At 42.9% G+C, this 16,536-nt stretch overlaps 1 protein-coding gene across 2 annotated transcripts; it reads left to right on the top strand.

The window, feature by feature from the left end:
• Positions 1-332: 332 nt before the first annotated feature.
• LOC135948509 (titin homolog) lies at positions 333-15,960 on the top strand. Of its 2 annotated transcripts, XM_065497818.1 has the most exons (4): positions 333-471; positions 1,691-1,858; positions 9,664-13,580; positions 14,367-15,960. In XM_065497818.1, the coding sequence occupies exons 1-4, from the start codon at positions 417-419 to the stop codon at positions 15,531-15,533; spliced, it is 5,307 nt and encodes a 1,768-aa protein (XP_065353890.1). In that variant the 5' UTR covers positions 333-416; the 3' UTR covers positions 15,534-15,960. The 2 variants fall into 2 exon arrangements, with proteins under 2 accessions (XP_065353890.1, XP_065353891.1); XM_065497819.1 differs by lacking the exons at positions 333-471; positions 1,691-1,858 and adding an exon at positions 4,403-4,697.
• Positions 15,961-16,536: the final 576 nt, after the last annotated feature.

The following is a 16,536-nucleotide window of genomic DNA, read 5'->3' as shown; positions in this document are numbered from 1 at the left end:
AGTTTTGTTGTTATTGGATTTTACCTTCTTTCCTGTTTGTATTGTATCTTGCCATCAACTACACTGCATCAAAAACCTTTTTTATATCCGCAAATTACATGCAAATTTTTTTCGGGTTGAGGCGTGCATTACCCTATTTTACATTTTGTAGAGAATTATTGTCACTGTAAAACAAAAGGGAATTTGGTTACCAAATCAAGGTGCGCATAACACGTACAGCGCAGGTTGCATACACACTCAGACAGTTGAGTGTGCTGGGTAGAGTCCGCTTCTTTTGGAAAAATGCTCTTTTTACATTATTCAGCCGCCAGTGCCGCACTCGAGCACGCCACCGCAGGTTTGATCAATAGGGTTGCGAGGGCCACAAACACGCTCGTTGTCTAGCCTTGTGTGTTGTTCACCCCCCTGATGCTGAAATGCCGTCATTCCGAGGCAAGCAGTGCGAGGTCACACAAGCAAATTATCAAACAGGTAATAGCAAGCGTTTGTTTGTTCACCTCGTTATTTCATTACACATCTCACAGCTTATTTTATGTTGAACTAAAATAATTTATTTGATTCAATATATTTTGCAAAGTATTCTACTTTCGTTCCATTTTAATTCTATATTTTCCACCACTGTCGTCAGAGCTTACATTGATTTCAGTTACATTCAATTAAAATTAGTCCCTCCAACCCTAAAATTTAATTTATTGAATTAATAATTATTTTACATGGTGCTTTTTCCATGGCAATGTCAGGTAGCAGTTTAAATTTTTGATATTTTTACGAAGCTATCTCTTAAATAATAATATATGGTTTCATACGAACTGCATAAAAGCAAAAGGTATAATATTTTTAATAAAAAATGTATGACATGTATTCTTTGCAACACATAATTTCCATATTTTATCGATCAGTCAATTTCCAAGTTAGCAGTTCCATTGCTTTTGGGACGCACGCGACGTAGGAAAATCCATATTGAAATCTTGACCTATGCATATTTTAGCCCACTGAGGTCACTCTCTTACACTGTCTGGTTGGTTTGCTCTCATTTATACACTGCGCGGCTTTTCCCCTAAAATCAGTATGCTATAGAAAATTGTGCAGATTATTATTGTGTATAATAATATAGAGCAAATTAATCATTTAAATTTGACTTTAGGCATGATCACAAATGAATGCGATAATATTATGCTAAAACTTAATTTAGAAAATTAAGTTAATGTTTTGTGTGTATTAATATTTACAATATTTTATCAAATAATCTCTATTTTCTATTTTTTTTTTCGAAGAAACTAATAGAATGAATTTGTTCCCCGCTAAAGATATTTTTTAGATTAATATAATGCGATCACTTTTACTTACAAAATGTGACCGATGAAAGTATAATTGTATAAACATTTAAAAAAAAAAATGATTTTTGCCGCATTCATTATGCATTATTTTCTACCGATAGTAAAAGCAGCTAAATAACCCGGTGAGATGCGATCAACAGGAAAAATCATTTTCAAAAGAGATATTTTTTAGAAATAATTATAAAAGTAATTTTTTTAATTTATATGTTTATAAAAACATATTCATTTATAGAGAGCTACTTTAATTTCGCTGTCCATTTCATGAGACACTTTGCACAAAATTTAAAATATATAGAAATATGTTAATATGTTTATTTCCTAGTTGCATGCGCTATATTTTCTGGATGTTTTAGAGGCCGTCGTGATGACTTCTGGGCCTCTGTTCCTACGACTTGGGGTGCCCAACGGGATGGAAGAGCTGCTTGAGGGCCTTGCCAGAGAAGTGTTGCGCCACCAGCCCAAGAACATCTACAAGTTCGCTGCCATCCACTTCGAGGGCCTGCTGCTCCAGAGGGAAGCAGGTGGGGTGCTCTCTAGTTTTTTTGATATAGAACATCGTAATTATACGCATATGTGAAAGCCGATTCCGTGCGTCTGCCCGCTGGCCCCGAGCTGATTTGACCTGAATTGATAAATGATGCGCTAAAGTGCGATAAGCAGCCGGCCGCAGGGTGGACTCATGCGTGGAGAGTATTAACGAAAGAACTGAATCGAGGTGTTCATCAGAGCGTGATTTTTCTTCTTTAATATATATATGGCGGTGCAAGTGTGCTATATGGCTATAACTGGGGCACACTAAACACACTCATGGGTGGCGGTGGAGGCAGGATGGTTTTATTACGTCACATAAATAAATGTGACGTCAGGCTGCCGGAAATATTCTGCACGGCATTAGCAAGATCTAGCTGGAACTGGCTGCTGCCGTCGCTGCGGCTCTCGCATCAAGAATGAAAAGCGGAGGGAAGCGAATTACACTAATTTAACTAACGCATTACTGCTGATTTTAACTTACAACACTTACAAATTAAAATTCCTTAGTTTTGGTGCTATTTTATCAGTCGAGAAGGCTGTCGCAGGTCATGATTTTGTTTAGTTAGAATATTTAAGTGCAGTTTGGTTTAAAGCTTGTTCAGCGAGAGCAACTTTTTCTGTAACACTTAGGATTAGGTTAGTAGAATTCTTGTGGTGGCTACCTTCAAAGGCTTTTTTATTGCACGAATTCAGTGATTTTTCTCTCTTCATTAGCCCAGACAAATACTTTAGAAAAAAGTATTCAAAGAGTTGGTCAATATTTGTTTCTAGCGATTGAATTACTTTTTCTCTATTTGTCAACGTTGTTGTGTGCTGTCCCCATTACATTATCTTCCCTTACAAAAAGAAAAAGTCGGATAATTAAGTATAATACATATATGGTATAGCGCGTTTCGTGCGTTTATTTCATCTCCAAAAATACAGCACGTGTTTTTTTATTTAAAGGCTATTGGTATAAAAACAGAACTTTCGTAAAATTTCGCTCCTCGCCAATCGCATCCGATTTTCCTAATTGAATCAGCAGCAACCAATCACCCAATTTGAACTGCGGTCGCGAATCAAGTAATTGAACCTGATTCGCGCTGGCAAAAGAGAAGAGCGCGCCCCGCTCAATTAACTTTTGTTGGAGACGCTCCTGTTGTGGAAATGCGAACTCTTTTCGGAGTTCCTATATAGCCATTGCGTGTGCACCTATAGAGCACCGCAGCAGGAAGCGCACGCCGACTTCTTATTGATGCGTGTCGGCGCACACGTAATGCGGGGAAGCGCCGCGCTTTATATGATTTTGATGCGTGCTCGTATACATTTTTTGTATGAATTAGCTCCACTCACAAGCTGCTGGTTGTAATTGCCGCTGCGGAGCATCAGAGTGTGAAAACCATGTTAGTAGTTAAATATCACAGCTGAGAGCGAGAGAGCGCCGAGATTGTATAGGACCGCGCGAGAAGATTTTTCGAGAACTGAACGTGCTGTCATATGCTGCAAATTGAATTTCATTCTCTTTTGCATGCTATTCGCTTGCAAGTGTAATTAACGGTGATACTCGGTAAATGGTGAATTTCAGGTCACGTGAAATGGAGAGAATTTGATGCTCATTTTGTACGATTTTCTTTTATGGACGGATTGTACTAAAATCATAAGGCTGAATATTTCGTGTTTTGGTTTCAAAAATTGGAAACATTATTTGATACTTAAAGGATCACTTTAAATGGCGATTCAACATTTAACGCATTCACGTGCTTAATTTCCTTGTCCCTAACTTAAAACGATGAGTACGGAACGAATGACTGTCCTCTATATGAGCAGGATGATACTCGAGGTAAAAAATAAATTAGTGACGAACGCATGCACTCGTCTCGGCAAATATTTTTTCTCTCTGAATGATGTCATACACGGAGAACTGCGAGAGGAAATAAAAAAGCATCCCAGAAGCAACAACTAGCCTGTGTGCTGCTCCTCTAGCGGAGAGGAGCAACAGGGCGTGCTTGCATCGTCTCGGGACAGAAAAAAGAGAAAGAAAAAACATCTCAGAACTTGTAATGTTGTGTGTATGAAGCTAAAGCGAGTATTTTACGATCTTATAGACGGACTGGTTCACATTGCGAACCATAAAATATGAACGGATGGCTGGTGAGAGCACACCAGCAGAATTTCGTAAATAAACATTACACCTATCTTCGTACACTGTATCATTTGGATTTGAGATCGGATTTGGTCTCTTGGCAACTTATCTGTTGTTGCACGTTGCAAAACAATGCTGCAAATCCTAGTTCAAACAAGAGGCGAAGGAAGGGGATTACGGGAAACTAGCTTTGACTCGTCACAAAAGCTGTGCGGTTTTTAAAAAAAAATATCGCCAAGTGGAAATATTGTCGCAATGAAAATAGACTTGCAGAGGAAACGAGTGTTAAAAATTAAATCAATGCGAGTGAGTGTGAATGTTGATTGCGATTAAGGGGGGAACGGAACGACGAGTGTGTGTTGTACCTCACTCTCTCGCGCGCGAGCTTTGTGGGGCCAGTGCCGCGCCGAGTTGCATACTCGCGGCAGCAGCGAGAGAAGAGAACAGTGTGTGTGAGTGCGAGAAGCACCTATTCCTCTCTCGCTCCCTCGAAGGCAAATGCTGGCGGATGAAAATAGCGCTTCAGTCCCTACTCAATAGTCGTGCGAACACCAACCAACCACACCGAGCACGCCCGTACGCCGCGCGTTCACCAAAAAGTGACCGCTGACGTCAGTCACGCACCCCTCTGTCCGCTGACCTGATGCTCGTTGCTGCGCTACCCTGACCAGCAGCCATGGGGTGTCTACAGTCTTATTTCAAAAAGGGTTTGTTTCTTTCTTTTCTTGTTTATTTTATTGCGAAATTCCGCGCAGATTTCTTAACCTTGGGCAACTTGATCGACCTAAAATTCGCAATTTGTGTGCTCTTTCAAGCACTCAAATCCACGTGATTGGATTTTTTTTTATTTTTTGGGTTTTTGGAAGATTGTGGTCATCCCCTCGCAGATTTGGGTCACGCTTTTTTTAATTTTAAACGGCCAGCCGGCATTCCCAAGATAAAATCGCACGCGGCTCTTGATCAATCTAGCAACTTCCTCTTGATTTAGATTGGAAGAAACAAAACTTCGAGCCGCTTGTTTCCGATTGCCGGCTAGGTGTGTAAACAAGGCGTGTGCGCAATTTAATTGTGTGCCGTGCCGATTAATTCAAGTGTGTGCTGCCGCCTGCATTGAAGACAGTGGGCTTTTTGGGAAGCGGCCAGCTGAATAATTGTGCATGTGGCCGCCGATCCGACGGACGGCCCAAAATAGCGACGCGCACACGTATTTTGATATTTCATGGCAAAAGCACTCTCTAGAAAACTTGATAAGCGCACAGGCCTGCCGGCCAATCGCTGGACGCAAAAGTGACATAAATTCTCCTCTTTTACTGCCTTTTTGCTAAGCAAACATCCGATTTCGCTTGTACCCCTCGCCTCCTGCCTGCTCGTTTCTGAATTCAGTGAGCGAACGTTGAGATCAACGCTTTTGCTGAAATCGAATGCGCAGCGAGCATTCAGAAACGCAAGTGTTTTTGCAGCTCTCACATGTCATGCCCGCTGACACACAAAAGTCACGTCGCAGAGCATTTAGTGGAGTCAAAAGTTATCTTTGCAGAGAAATTCGCACGAGTGTCGTTGATCTTAATTCGAACAACTAAATGAGTTTATAAAAAATTCCTGTTATTGAGTTCAAAAATATCTTTCTAGCAATTAAACATTGAATTTGATGCGTGGAAAGTAGGAAGCTTGGTTTTCTTAGAAGTGCGTTGAATTAAAAATGTAAGAGGATATTTTGAAATGACTCTGCCTCTATCTCACAAATATGAACAAACAAAACCTATTAAAAACAGGTACCGTGTTCTAGGACAAGAGTGTGATGTAATTCTGATGAAATTGAGCATTGTTTGAAAACTGCTTCTATGTCTGATTTAAAAAAAACGGTATTCATTTAGGAAAAGTTCAAATACCTCAGTAAGCCCCTTTTATGTCTCAAGTTTCGTTTTATCAAATGATAGTTCCAAACAAGATAAAGATCCATTATTGAAAATGATAACACGGTTTCATTTTCCTTTGATTTTTGTTTCATAAAATAAATAAAATTAAAATTTAGGAAGGGGGAGGCATCCTCAAATATTAAAATACACAGAAGTAATGAAATAATGTTATTTATGCATGAATTGATGAATAATTAAATGTTATTAATATTTTTAATAAATTTCGCAAGCAGAAAGCTTACCTTTTCGCTCTTTAACCCAATTTTTCATCATTAAAAAGCTGACTCGATACAAATAGAGTTTTAGCAGCAAACAAGTTAAGTGAGAGGAAATCATCAAATAAAACAAGAAATAATCTCGGACTGATAAATACAATAACCCTTACTCCAATTAAACTTATCGCAGCGGCAGCTCGTTAATTGGCATAGAAACACAATTTTAGCTTTGAAAAAGAGTGCAGTCAGAGAGAAAGGGGAAATGAGCAGAATCTCTTGCTAAATGCACTCGGCGGCGGCGCCTAACCAACTTGACTTCCTGTGCAAATGTAAATCGTGTGTTCTATCGCCGCTCCCTTTCAATCTTCTCACATTCAAGCCGACGTGGCTATAAATATACGAGCGCGCGAATCGTAATGTGTCTGTAATTTGAGCCTACAAGGACTGTCATTGTCTTACATAACCGAATCATCTCAGCTGGCACATGAGCGTGCAGATAAATCGCAATTTTGCTCTGGCAGCGCGACGGCAGCAGGTCACGATAATCTGGGTTCAGGGCTGACTGAGCTGCTGATTGGCCCAAATTGGCATCCCATTGCTGCAGATTTGTGGGCATAACAAGCCTGTGTGTAGGCAAGCTCGAGCCAAAAGACTTGATTGCGGCTAATTAGTAGCCATAACGTTTCTACTTTATTATATCTTGCATTTTTTAATTTAGAACTGGTCTTCATGCTAAAATATGATACGATCGAGAATAAGGTGGAGAGAAGAGCGTTCGTTGTTTATCAGTCTTTTGCTTCACGGCTTTTGGTTTCAGGCTAGTAGCCTTCAGTTTGCATTAGGTTTGATCCATTTGTGAAAATAGAATCCCGAATGGCACGCACTGCTTTTGCACCACGTGGCTCCCATGTTGATTGAATTCGCGACGAGCTACGAAGTAGAGTGGGTGCGAGGAAGTCAGAGGCGAGTAAGCACGTGGCATTTCGAGGCGGCCGCAGCCGCCGCTTTGTTAATTGGACCACAAAGAGCAGGTGCGTTGGGCGAGTTATTTCGCACTCGCCGTGCAATTAGTGCGTTCGATGAACAATTATTTTCAAGAGTGGATCCCGCGAACGCAGATCAAACACAGAATTCTTATCAGCAATTTTATTTACAACAGTTTCTCTTGAGCCTACTCCACTATCAGGGAAATTTTTAAACAGGAAATCATGTATTAAATAACAATGTCAGGGGTTTACCTGACGATATTACGATCAACACTATTGGTACCGACGGTCATATCGTCAGGTAAACCCTGACAATACAATTTTCTAGGAAAGCCAAAAAAAACTTTCTACACAAATATTAGTTTTGGTCACAGTTAATCAACCATTTTTATATTAAATATTTCAAGTGTGTTAGCACGGTGAACTCTACGTGAAAATTAAGTTTCTCAAGATAGACTAATTTATTAAAAATTTGAACTCTTCTGCATGCTCTACATGTATTAAGTACCGTTATGAATTCTTTAGAAGTGACTCAAAGTTTCTACTTCTGAAATTACAAAAACATTTGAGGCAGAAATTATTTCCTCAATATTTATCTTTGAAATCCAATTTTCCCCCTTACATCTCTACATCCAAAAGAAGTAACAAAAATTAAATTTGGAAACATAATTTTGGTAACATCAGTCTGTCGTCGGTCCAGTATTCCGAGAGAAATATTTGGCTGACTTTTTGTTTGAATGCACTATGGAGTTCATACAAAGATTCGGTGACAGACGGTAGCACTGGACCTGTGAGCACTGCTCAGGCACATTTACTCTGATTTAAGGTGCCAGAAGTCGCATTCGGTGCGCCCGCGACCTGCCCAACAATTCGACATCATGCATTGTTGTAGCAACACATCTCAAACGAATGATCAGGACAATTTTCATACAAATAAATTGTATGAGTTTGAACAAAAACATGCAACTATAATATGCCAATCAGTCGCATATAAAATTTGGCACTTTTTAAATAAGAGAGAAAGCCTGTGTCCGCGTTTCACATCAAATGAAGAATGTTTTGCAATATTACCGGGTGATAATGTACCAATAATAATTTTTAGTATATTATTTTGACCTATTTTATTACTGTTCTTTCACCCTGACGTATGACAAATAATATAATAGACATTTAAAACTTTTAAGTGGAGCATAATATAGATTGCTCAAAGTAAAGGGCTATTTAAGAATTAAGATTTTTAATGCTAGAGATGCGCGAGTACAGCTACCATTAAATCAATTCAGGCCGAGTTGAAAGGAAATTCAAGACGTAATTTGTGACGCGCGTCGGATTATGATCAAAGTAAGAGCACGTTGACGTAATTCGCACACTATCAACCGACAAGTAAATTGCATTCCGAAGACAGCTAATATGCTAATTCAAGCTTGCGTTGAGCTGATGGTTCAAAACAACTCGATCTCGTAGGAGAAGTTGTCCGGCGGCGTGGCTGAAGATCTGTGCGAATAATATCGAAGCGCGCAGGTGCCGACCATGATCAACTCATTGTCACCTGAGCGCGGGATTGGATCGCGTTTCCAATTATGCAATACTTGGCCTCTGACTTTGCAGACAATTACAGAAAAACACACACATGCTCACGCTGCTTGTCGCCTCTCGGAATGCAATTCAGCAACGAGCTGGGTGATGCAATAACAGAGCTGGAGTGTGGAATTGCATACGACACCCATTTAAGCGACGGCGAGCAAACACGAGCGCACCGCACACTATGCTCTTCCCATGAAAGCTTTTTTTTAAATTTATGGTCGGGTGCGACAAACAAAACGGTCATTAAGCGTGCAGGCACGCGGAACGCGAGTTAAAATCTTTAAATGGCACTATTTTGGCGCGTGCGGAGGCCCACATCCTTTCATTTTAATAAGCAGGGAGCGCAATTGTTCGGCGTTTTGCGACACCAAATACCGCATTGCTTTTATCGGTCATCAATACCGTCCAACTCATGAATATATATGAGGTTTAGAAATCAAGCAAACCTGTTAGTTTTGAAATTTAAATTTTTGTTCAAATAATGCTGAATTGTTTTTTTATTCAATAATTTTATCGATACAATTAATTGTGTAATAAGTTCTTAATAGATACCAGAACCTGCAGTTGGAATTTATCATATTATCCAACAAAGTGTATTCAATCTTTCACTTTTGCAAGAAAGCTTATTAATGAGTTTGTTGTTTATTGATATAACTTGGCTTTCAGCATTAATAATAATGAAAAATATTAAATTTGAGCTAATTCATTCGTGAGAGGAACAGTTATAGAAAGAGCTAAAAATTAATTTCGTCATTTCTCAATGTGAATGTAGGCGACACGCTTGACACCCGTGCAAAGCCGGCTGTCTAAGCCACGTTCCATTTTATTTTATGTTGATCGCGATTTTCACAACATAACGAATCACAAAGCTAAAGCAAAAATGTGATTTTAAAATTCACGTGCCCTCTAGTTATTATGTATTTTATGGCTCTATTCAAAATCACAATCCTAATGCTATTCCTCAACTTTCAGCTCAAACTGCTGCTTTGTCGGGCGTGACGACGGCAAAAGCTGAGGAAGTCGCTGTGCAAGAAAAGCCCACCACCGTCCATGCCGAAGCCCAAGAAGACCCTCCTGTCCGACCGCCACGTTCACCAACGACCGACTCTGGCAAGGCAAGCGCCACCAGCTCACCAGCGAATTCTCTAAATCAAGCTCAGGTTGTGAAGGCGAGGCTTACTACCGCCGGAGAAAAGCTGCCGAGCCCGATTTTGCAGCAAGCCATTACTAAAGCCTTCTCAGACGAAGAATCTTCAAAAACACCCGTCACTAGCGGTTCTCCGATCCAGTCGGGTGCTACCTCTTCAGAGGATAAAATTTTGGGAAGCGACGTTATCGAATCGCCTGTCAGCACAGAAAGCAAGTCCGAGAAGCGAAGCTTTGGCTTTACCAATGTTAAGAGTTTCGGCTCTCCGGTGAAGGACCTGCTCTCTGAAGGTTCAAAGTCGATCAGCTCAGGTCTCAGCTCGGCTGTGTCCAAGGCTGAGGAATTCGAGAGCAATGCCACAAGGTCCGCCGAGTCCGCAAAATCAGGCGCTGAGAGCAGAATCAGCTCCGCAAAAAGCGAAGTCACCAGCAAAGTGAGTGAAGTTGAAAGTTCGGTTGCGGAGGCTAAATCGCAAGTCGAGAGTTTTGCCACCGAAGCGAAAGAGAATGCGGGAAAAATTATTTCTGATGCCGAGGCAAAAGCAGAGGAAATTAAATCCGACGTTGAAAGTCAAGCCGCAGAAGCCGAGGAGAGGGCTCTGTCAGAGTTGGATAGAACAATTTCAGCTGCAGAGAGCAAAATTATTGAAATCAAAGAAGATGCAGAGAGCGCAGCGGAAAATGTTAAATCTGACGCCGAAAACATTGCTACTGAGACTTTATCAGCCGCTGAGGCTAAAATTTCGGAAATTAAAGAAGAGGCGGAGAGCAATGTGAAAGCGGCAAAGGATGAAGTAGACAAGGCGACTACTGCAGCTCAAAGCCAACTGGAAGAAATTCAGTCTGAGATTTCGAGCAAAGTTGACGAGGTGAAGAACAAAGCAGAAGAAGTAAAAACCGAAACTGAGAGCAAAGTTGAATCATTGAAAACCGATGTTGAAGCTAAAATCGAAGAAGTGAAGGTCGAAACAGCTAACGCCGCTGCCGCAGTAGAGAGCAAAGTTGAGTTGATGAAGAGTGAAGCTGAAAACAAAATTACTGAAACTCAGAGCCAAGTAGAAGAAATCCGGTCTGAAGTTTCCAGCAAGATTGTTGAGGCAGAAAATAAAATTGAGGAGGTAAAAAGTGAAACACAAAATCTCTTCGCCGAGGCTGAGGCAAAATTCGAGGAATCACTTGCTGTAGCAGAAAATAAAATTACTGAAGTGACTTCTGAAGCCGAGGAAAAAATTGTGGAAGTAAAATCCGAGATTGAAGCTGTTATTGAGGGAGTGAAATCTGAAGCTGAAAATCAGATCGATGAAACTACTGCAGCGACCGAAAAGAAAATCACCGAGGCAGAGAATATCAAGAGTGCAATTGAAGACAAAGCTGCAGAAATTGAGTCGGAAGCCACTGAAAAGCTTAAAGATATTAAATCAGATGTTCAGGGTCAAGTTGAAGAAGTGCAGACTGCAGTCGAAAATAGAATCACCGAAATTAATACTGAAATAGAGTCGGCCGCCACACAAGCTGAGAATAAATTAAACGAACAATTTGAAGGAGTAAAAGGCGGTTTGAATGAGAAAGTGAGTGTCATCGAAAATGAATTCACCTCGGTCATCTCAAGCGCCCACGATTTCTCTCAGGAGGCCGAGAATGATTTGCAAAATCAAGTCGGAAATATCGAAAAAGCATTTTCTGATGTTCAAACCACAGCTGTCGAAAATGTTTCCAGTGCCAAAGTCAAGTTTGAAACGTCTGTAATTGAAATCAAAGACGAGATAAGCTCGGAAATCGATAGCAAACGGGAGGCGGCTATTGATCTGCTCTCAGAAACTGAAGATCTTATTGAACAAGAAGAAGCGAAAATTTCCAGCGCTGTAGGAACAGAAATTGAGAATAAAGTTACTGAGGTGGCCGGAATTGCAGTCACTGAAGGCGCTTTACTAGTTGAAGAGCGAGTAGCCGTAGCCGAGGCCGCTAGAGAAGAAAAGGAACAGAAGATCGCGGACGAGCTCGAAATAGTGCAAAAGAGCGCCTTGGAAGTGATTGAAAACGTCATCGCAGAAGCAGAAAGCAAACTCGAATCGACTGCTGCTGATTCCCTTAACTTATTTGAAGCTGCCGCTTCTGAGGCTGAAAACTTGCAATCTGGAACTGAAGCAAATGTAGAGGAAGCTTTTAATAGGGCGCAGGCCGCGGAAGAGCAAGTACAGGAAACGCTAGAAAATGCAGTACTCGTAACTGAGGAAATTCAAACGGCTGTTCCTGATGCGTCAGCCTCAGTGGTGGAAATCGTCACTGAGTCCGAGGGAGCAGGAAATGATCTTTTGGAGGAATCAGAAAATGCTCTGTCCAGTCTGCACAGCACAGCGGAGTCGGAAAAAGAAGAAATTATTGGTGCTGTTGACGAAATTATAATTGAAGCACAACACGCTGCAGAGGAAATTTTAGAAAGAGCCTCATCAGCGTTGTCTGAGGGCGTCGCAGAGGTAAAAGCCTCAACCGACGACCAGGTCGCAGAAGAACTTACAAGCACTCTTGTCAAAGAGGCCGAGCAAGTTATTTCAAAAGTAGATAAATTCGTAGACCAACCGAAGGCAGCAATCCCCGACGCTGTCGTGGAAATTGTCGCAGCCATTCAAAGCCCAGAGCAGCCATCAACGTGTGATGAAATCAGCACTGCGTGCCTCCTCGATGAGGAGCTAAGTGCGAGCAAGGAAGGCGTCGAGATCTCTCCATGCGAACTGGCCAGTTTGCCCGAAGAGATCGCGCAGCTGGAGCCTATCGTGGTCAGCCCTGTGTCCATCGAAAACGAGGCAATCGACGCCGAACACGACCCTCTTGAGCCAGAAGTAGAATCGCCAAAGCCCACAAGCCTACGAATTCCGGTAGCTACTACCATCGATGTCACTCCAGCCACGCCAATTCCGTCCCCTTCAAAGGAGGAGCAAAACATTTTCGATAACGTAAAATTCGACGCCGAGAGCTTGATTGAAAACACACAAAATGCATTAAATAATAACGACGAAGATGGCGTGAAAATGGAGGTCATTGAAGATGACGTGGTCGTCATCACCGCCGACGATGGTGGAGAGAAGACCATCCTGATTGAAAGTGCTGTAGCTTTGGTCAGACAAGAGGAGGAGGAGGAGGAAGCCTCAGACAGCCAAAGCAGCGCCCCTATTGGAAACGAAGGTCTCGGTGCTGTTAGCAGCGTGGTTATTCGTTATTCAATTTCTGAAGGCGTGAACGGTGCTCAGGGTGAGGAGGAGGATAGCGCCGAAACCGAGGGGAAGAAAGCCGAAGAGAGTTTGGTGCAGAAGGACAAAGAAATCGCCGACACCCTGATTTCGGCTGTGCGCAATTCCGACGAGAGCTCTCCCACCGAGGAAGCCAGCGAAGGGCAGGCGACGGTGTCTGAGGCCGCCGACGTGATTTCCGAGCAGACCGCGAGCAGCAAGGACGCCCCTTCCCTCGAGTTGGATGACTTGAAGAAGAGTGCTGTCGTTATCGAACCCATCGACCTTTCGACGTTAAAAGAGTCGCCCGAGACAATCCAAACGACCGCAGGACTTCAAAAGATTCAAGAGGAGAGCAGCGTGGAAATTTCCAACGTGGAGATTAGCAGTGTGCCGGAGGCGAAAGGCCAAGAAGACCTGGAGAACGCCGCAACCAAAATCCAGGCCTCCTTCCGGGGCTATAAGACGAGGAAAGCTCTGAATGACAAAACAGACGAGGGAGGCGCGGAAAAGGATGTTGTAAGAAAGAGTTAAAAATTTTCTCCATCACTTGCAATTCAGATCTCAGTTTCTACTATAGTTATTTTTTTAAATAGTTACAACTTAGTAGATTTAGATTTCTTTCGTTATTTTAAAATTACTTTTCCAGCACAAATTTAAGTATCTTAGTTTGATTAATAATAAAGTATTTTTAGATTTCAATTACGATGTAATAAATTTTTAGATAGATAATAAAAAATATATTCTGGTTTTATCTAGGTGGAATAAATGAGAGTAGGCTAATGAAAAATATCATAATCATATAAAGTATAGCTGCAGAAACCAACACGCCTCGGAGCCAAATCGATATAAAAAGGTTAAATTTATTTACAAATTCCGCATGCAGTGGAACTGGTGATTGCTGACAATGGACTAACACAACTATCATTTAATAAGAAATGTGTCTCATGCAATCGATGGGAGTACTTGACTAGCTCTTTTCAGTCGATTGTAGAGCGCACGAAACTCACCCGTGTTACTATGCCGTCAACACGGAAAATATAATAAATAAGAAACATTATATTCTTCAATTTTGTAATACATAGCTGCATGGAATTAACTTGGTTATTATTTTGCATGTTACAAAAGAAGTAAATGCCTGGGTTTTTTGGTATTCTTTAATTTTAATTTCACACGTAAATATGGTTTAAACTATTTTTTAATTTTGCACTTTAGTTCATTAAATGCACGGTTTATTTTCGGATTTAATACAGAAAAACATTGTAGCTTTTTACCTTATGTTGACAAAATATTTTCTTGTTTCAGATGCCATTGATTGAAGAAAATAATATTTTAACAAACGAAATCCTAAATGAGCACGAATCTGAATCGCACGTAGAAAGCAAACCCTCCGAGCCCGCAACGCCCAGTGGCGACGAGGTGGGCAGCCCCTGCTCCGACGGCACCTTGAGCGACGTGCGGCCGCACTTTTCCGACGCCACCCCCACCCCGGATGGACCCGCAGAGCAGAGCACGCCAGCCTCGGCCGTGGAGGAGCTCTTTTTCACGTCCACGCACACGGCCGCCACCCCCGTGGCCTTCCTGCCTCAGGACAACGCGTCCAGGTGCCGCAAACTAAGCTTCTCTTCGGGTGAGTGCGGCGACGTGAGTGCCAGTCTGACCGATCCCCTTGCGGCCGCCCCCTGTGAGGAGCAGGACGACGCCACCCTGAGCGAGGAGGCAGCGGCAGCCACCAAGATTCAGGCGCACTTCCGCGGCCACCGTGCACGCCAGAGTTTGCCGCGGCGGCGAGAGGACGCCATAGTAGCGGGCGGTGCGAGCGGCGGCGCTGACGCACCTGCGGCCGATTTGCGTCACTCGGGCGAGTTCCACGACAGTTTGGTGTTGCCACCGGCGCTCCACACCGGCCTGCTGCTCGAAGCTGCTGGCCGTTCGCCAAGTCCGTCAGAGCGAGCAGAAGCGGCCGACCAGCAAGATGACAGCCAGCAGCCTTTAGTCGACCCCGAGGGGATGCCCAATAACTGCTCCGAGATGGACTTTCTCGACAAGGCAGCCACCCGCATCCAAGCCACCTTCCGCGGCTTCAGGGCCAGGAGTGACCTGAAGAAGAAGAGCGACCCTCCACCATCGCCGGCCTCCAAGCAGGATCACGACGCCGCCGCCAGGATCCAGGCCGGCTTCCGCGGCTACAAGGTGCGCAAGGAGATGAAAGAGCGGCAGCAGCAGCAGACACCATCGCCCGTCGCCGCAGCCACGCAGGAGGAGGAGCAGAGCGCCGTCAAGATCCAGGCCGGCGTGCGCGGCTACCTCACCAGGCAACGAATGAAGAAGGACAAGGAGCCGGCCCCGCAGCCGCCCCAGTGCGAGCCGAGCCCTGACGAGATCAACGATGCCGTGCTCAAAATTCAGTCTGGATTCCGCGGCTACAAGGCGAGGCAGGAGGTGAAAGGCATGAGAAACGCGAACAAGTAATGCAAATTGTGTGCAAAGGAGCGACAGGAATGAGTGTGCTCGGTCGGGGGTGAGTGAGAAAAATGAACCCGTGTTGAATCGTCATTTTAATGGTCTCGCGGCCACGTCTTTTCTTTGCCGCCAGTGTGCGGACTTATTGTTGCTGCCCCATTTCTCTATTTCGAGACGAGAACCGCCTTAATATCAGTTTTTTCTCGTTGTTTTAACGCGCAATAACTCGCCTTTCTCCTGTTATTTTACGTATTTAGCTCGATATTACTCATTTACCACGCGCACATATACTTTTTGTGTCTCTTATCTCTTTCTATCGATATAGATTTAATAATATTGTTATTATTTACGCTATATAAATGTGAATATTACATACGTGTACATATGTATTGGAAAGCAAATGAGGTCACCAATAAATAGCATAAGTCTCAAGAAATTCGTCACTTTATCATTGAGCAAGTCATGACGTGTGTGCAATCCTTCATCCTCTCTTAAAACCCCGATGTTAACAAGCCTCTTAATTTGTACGGCGGGCTGCCAATCATTACGACTATTTTGACAAGAGTCGTAGCATATTAGCAGGTGCTGCAATTATTTAGGACTCTTTGCAGCGCTAAATGCTGGCCAATAATTCGCCACTCCACCTCTCAACAGACTTCACATTGAGCAGTCGGCAGGAGCATCCATAATTTCGGCCACCAACCCACTTCGACAACGGCAGGTTGAGGCTGGAAATGAAGCGCGGCGTGTTTAATTCTGGCACAAAACGACTCCGCCATGGCCGCTCCTATAAATAATCCTTTCAGTTTGTTTGTACGCTGCATTCAAGAATCCGCTGGGATTGTTTTCGGGGCTGCCTTTGTCAGCCTGTCGTAACTCGTTATTTTTATTTCCAGTTGCACTTGGACTAGACGCAGGTTGTCACGAACGCTGAAATCACCCGCATTATCGGGAACGGAATATTTATTGACAAACACGTATGGATTATGCATGGATTTTTACTCGCGCGCCG

Source organism: Cloeon dipterum, chromosome 1 (assembly GCF_949628265.1).
Source record: "Cloeon dipterum chromosome 1, ieCloDipt1.1, whole genome shotgun sequence".
NCBI lineage: Eukaryota > Metazoa > Arthropoda > Insecta > Ephemeroptera > Baetidae > Cloeon > Cloeon dipterum.
The sequence above is the reverse complement of the archived record's forward strand: the minus strand, read 5'-3'. Positions and strand labels throughout refer to the sequence as shown.

Excerpts from the sequence above, each read along its gene's own strand:
- LOC135948509 (XM_065497818.1), top strand. The coding sequence starts at position 417 with ATGCCGTCATTCCGAGGCAAGCAGTGCGAGGTCACACAAGCAAATTAT. Across the intron at positions 472-1,690 it reads ACAAGCAAATTATCAAACAG|AGGCCGTCGTGATGACTTCT; the intron begins GTAATAGCAAGC and ends TGGATGTTTTAG. Across the intron at positions 13,581-14,366 it reads GAGGCGCGGAAAAGGATGTT|ATGCCATTGATTGAAGAAAA; the intron begins GTAAGAAAGAGT and ends TTCTTGTTTCAG.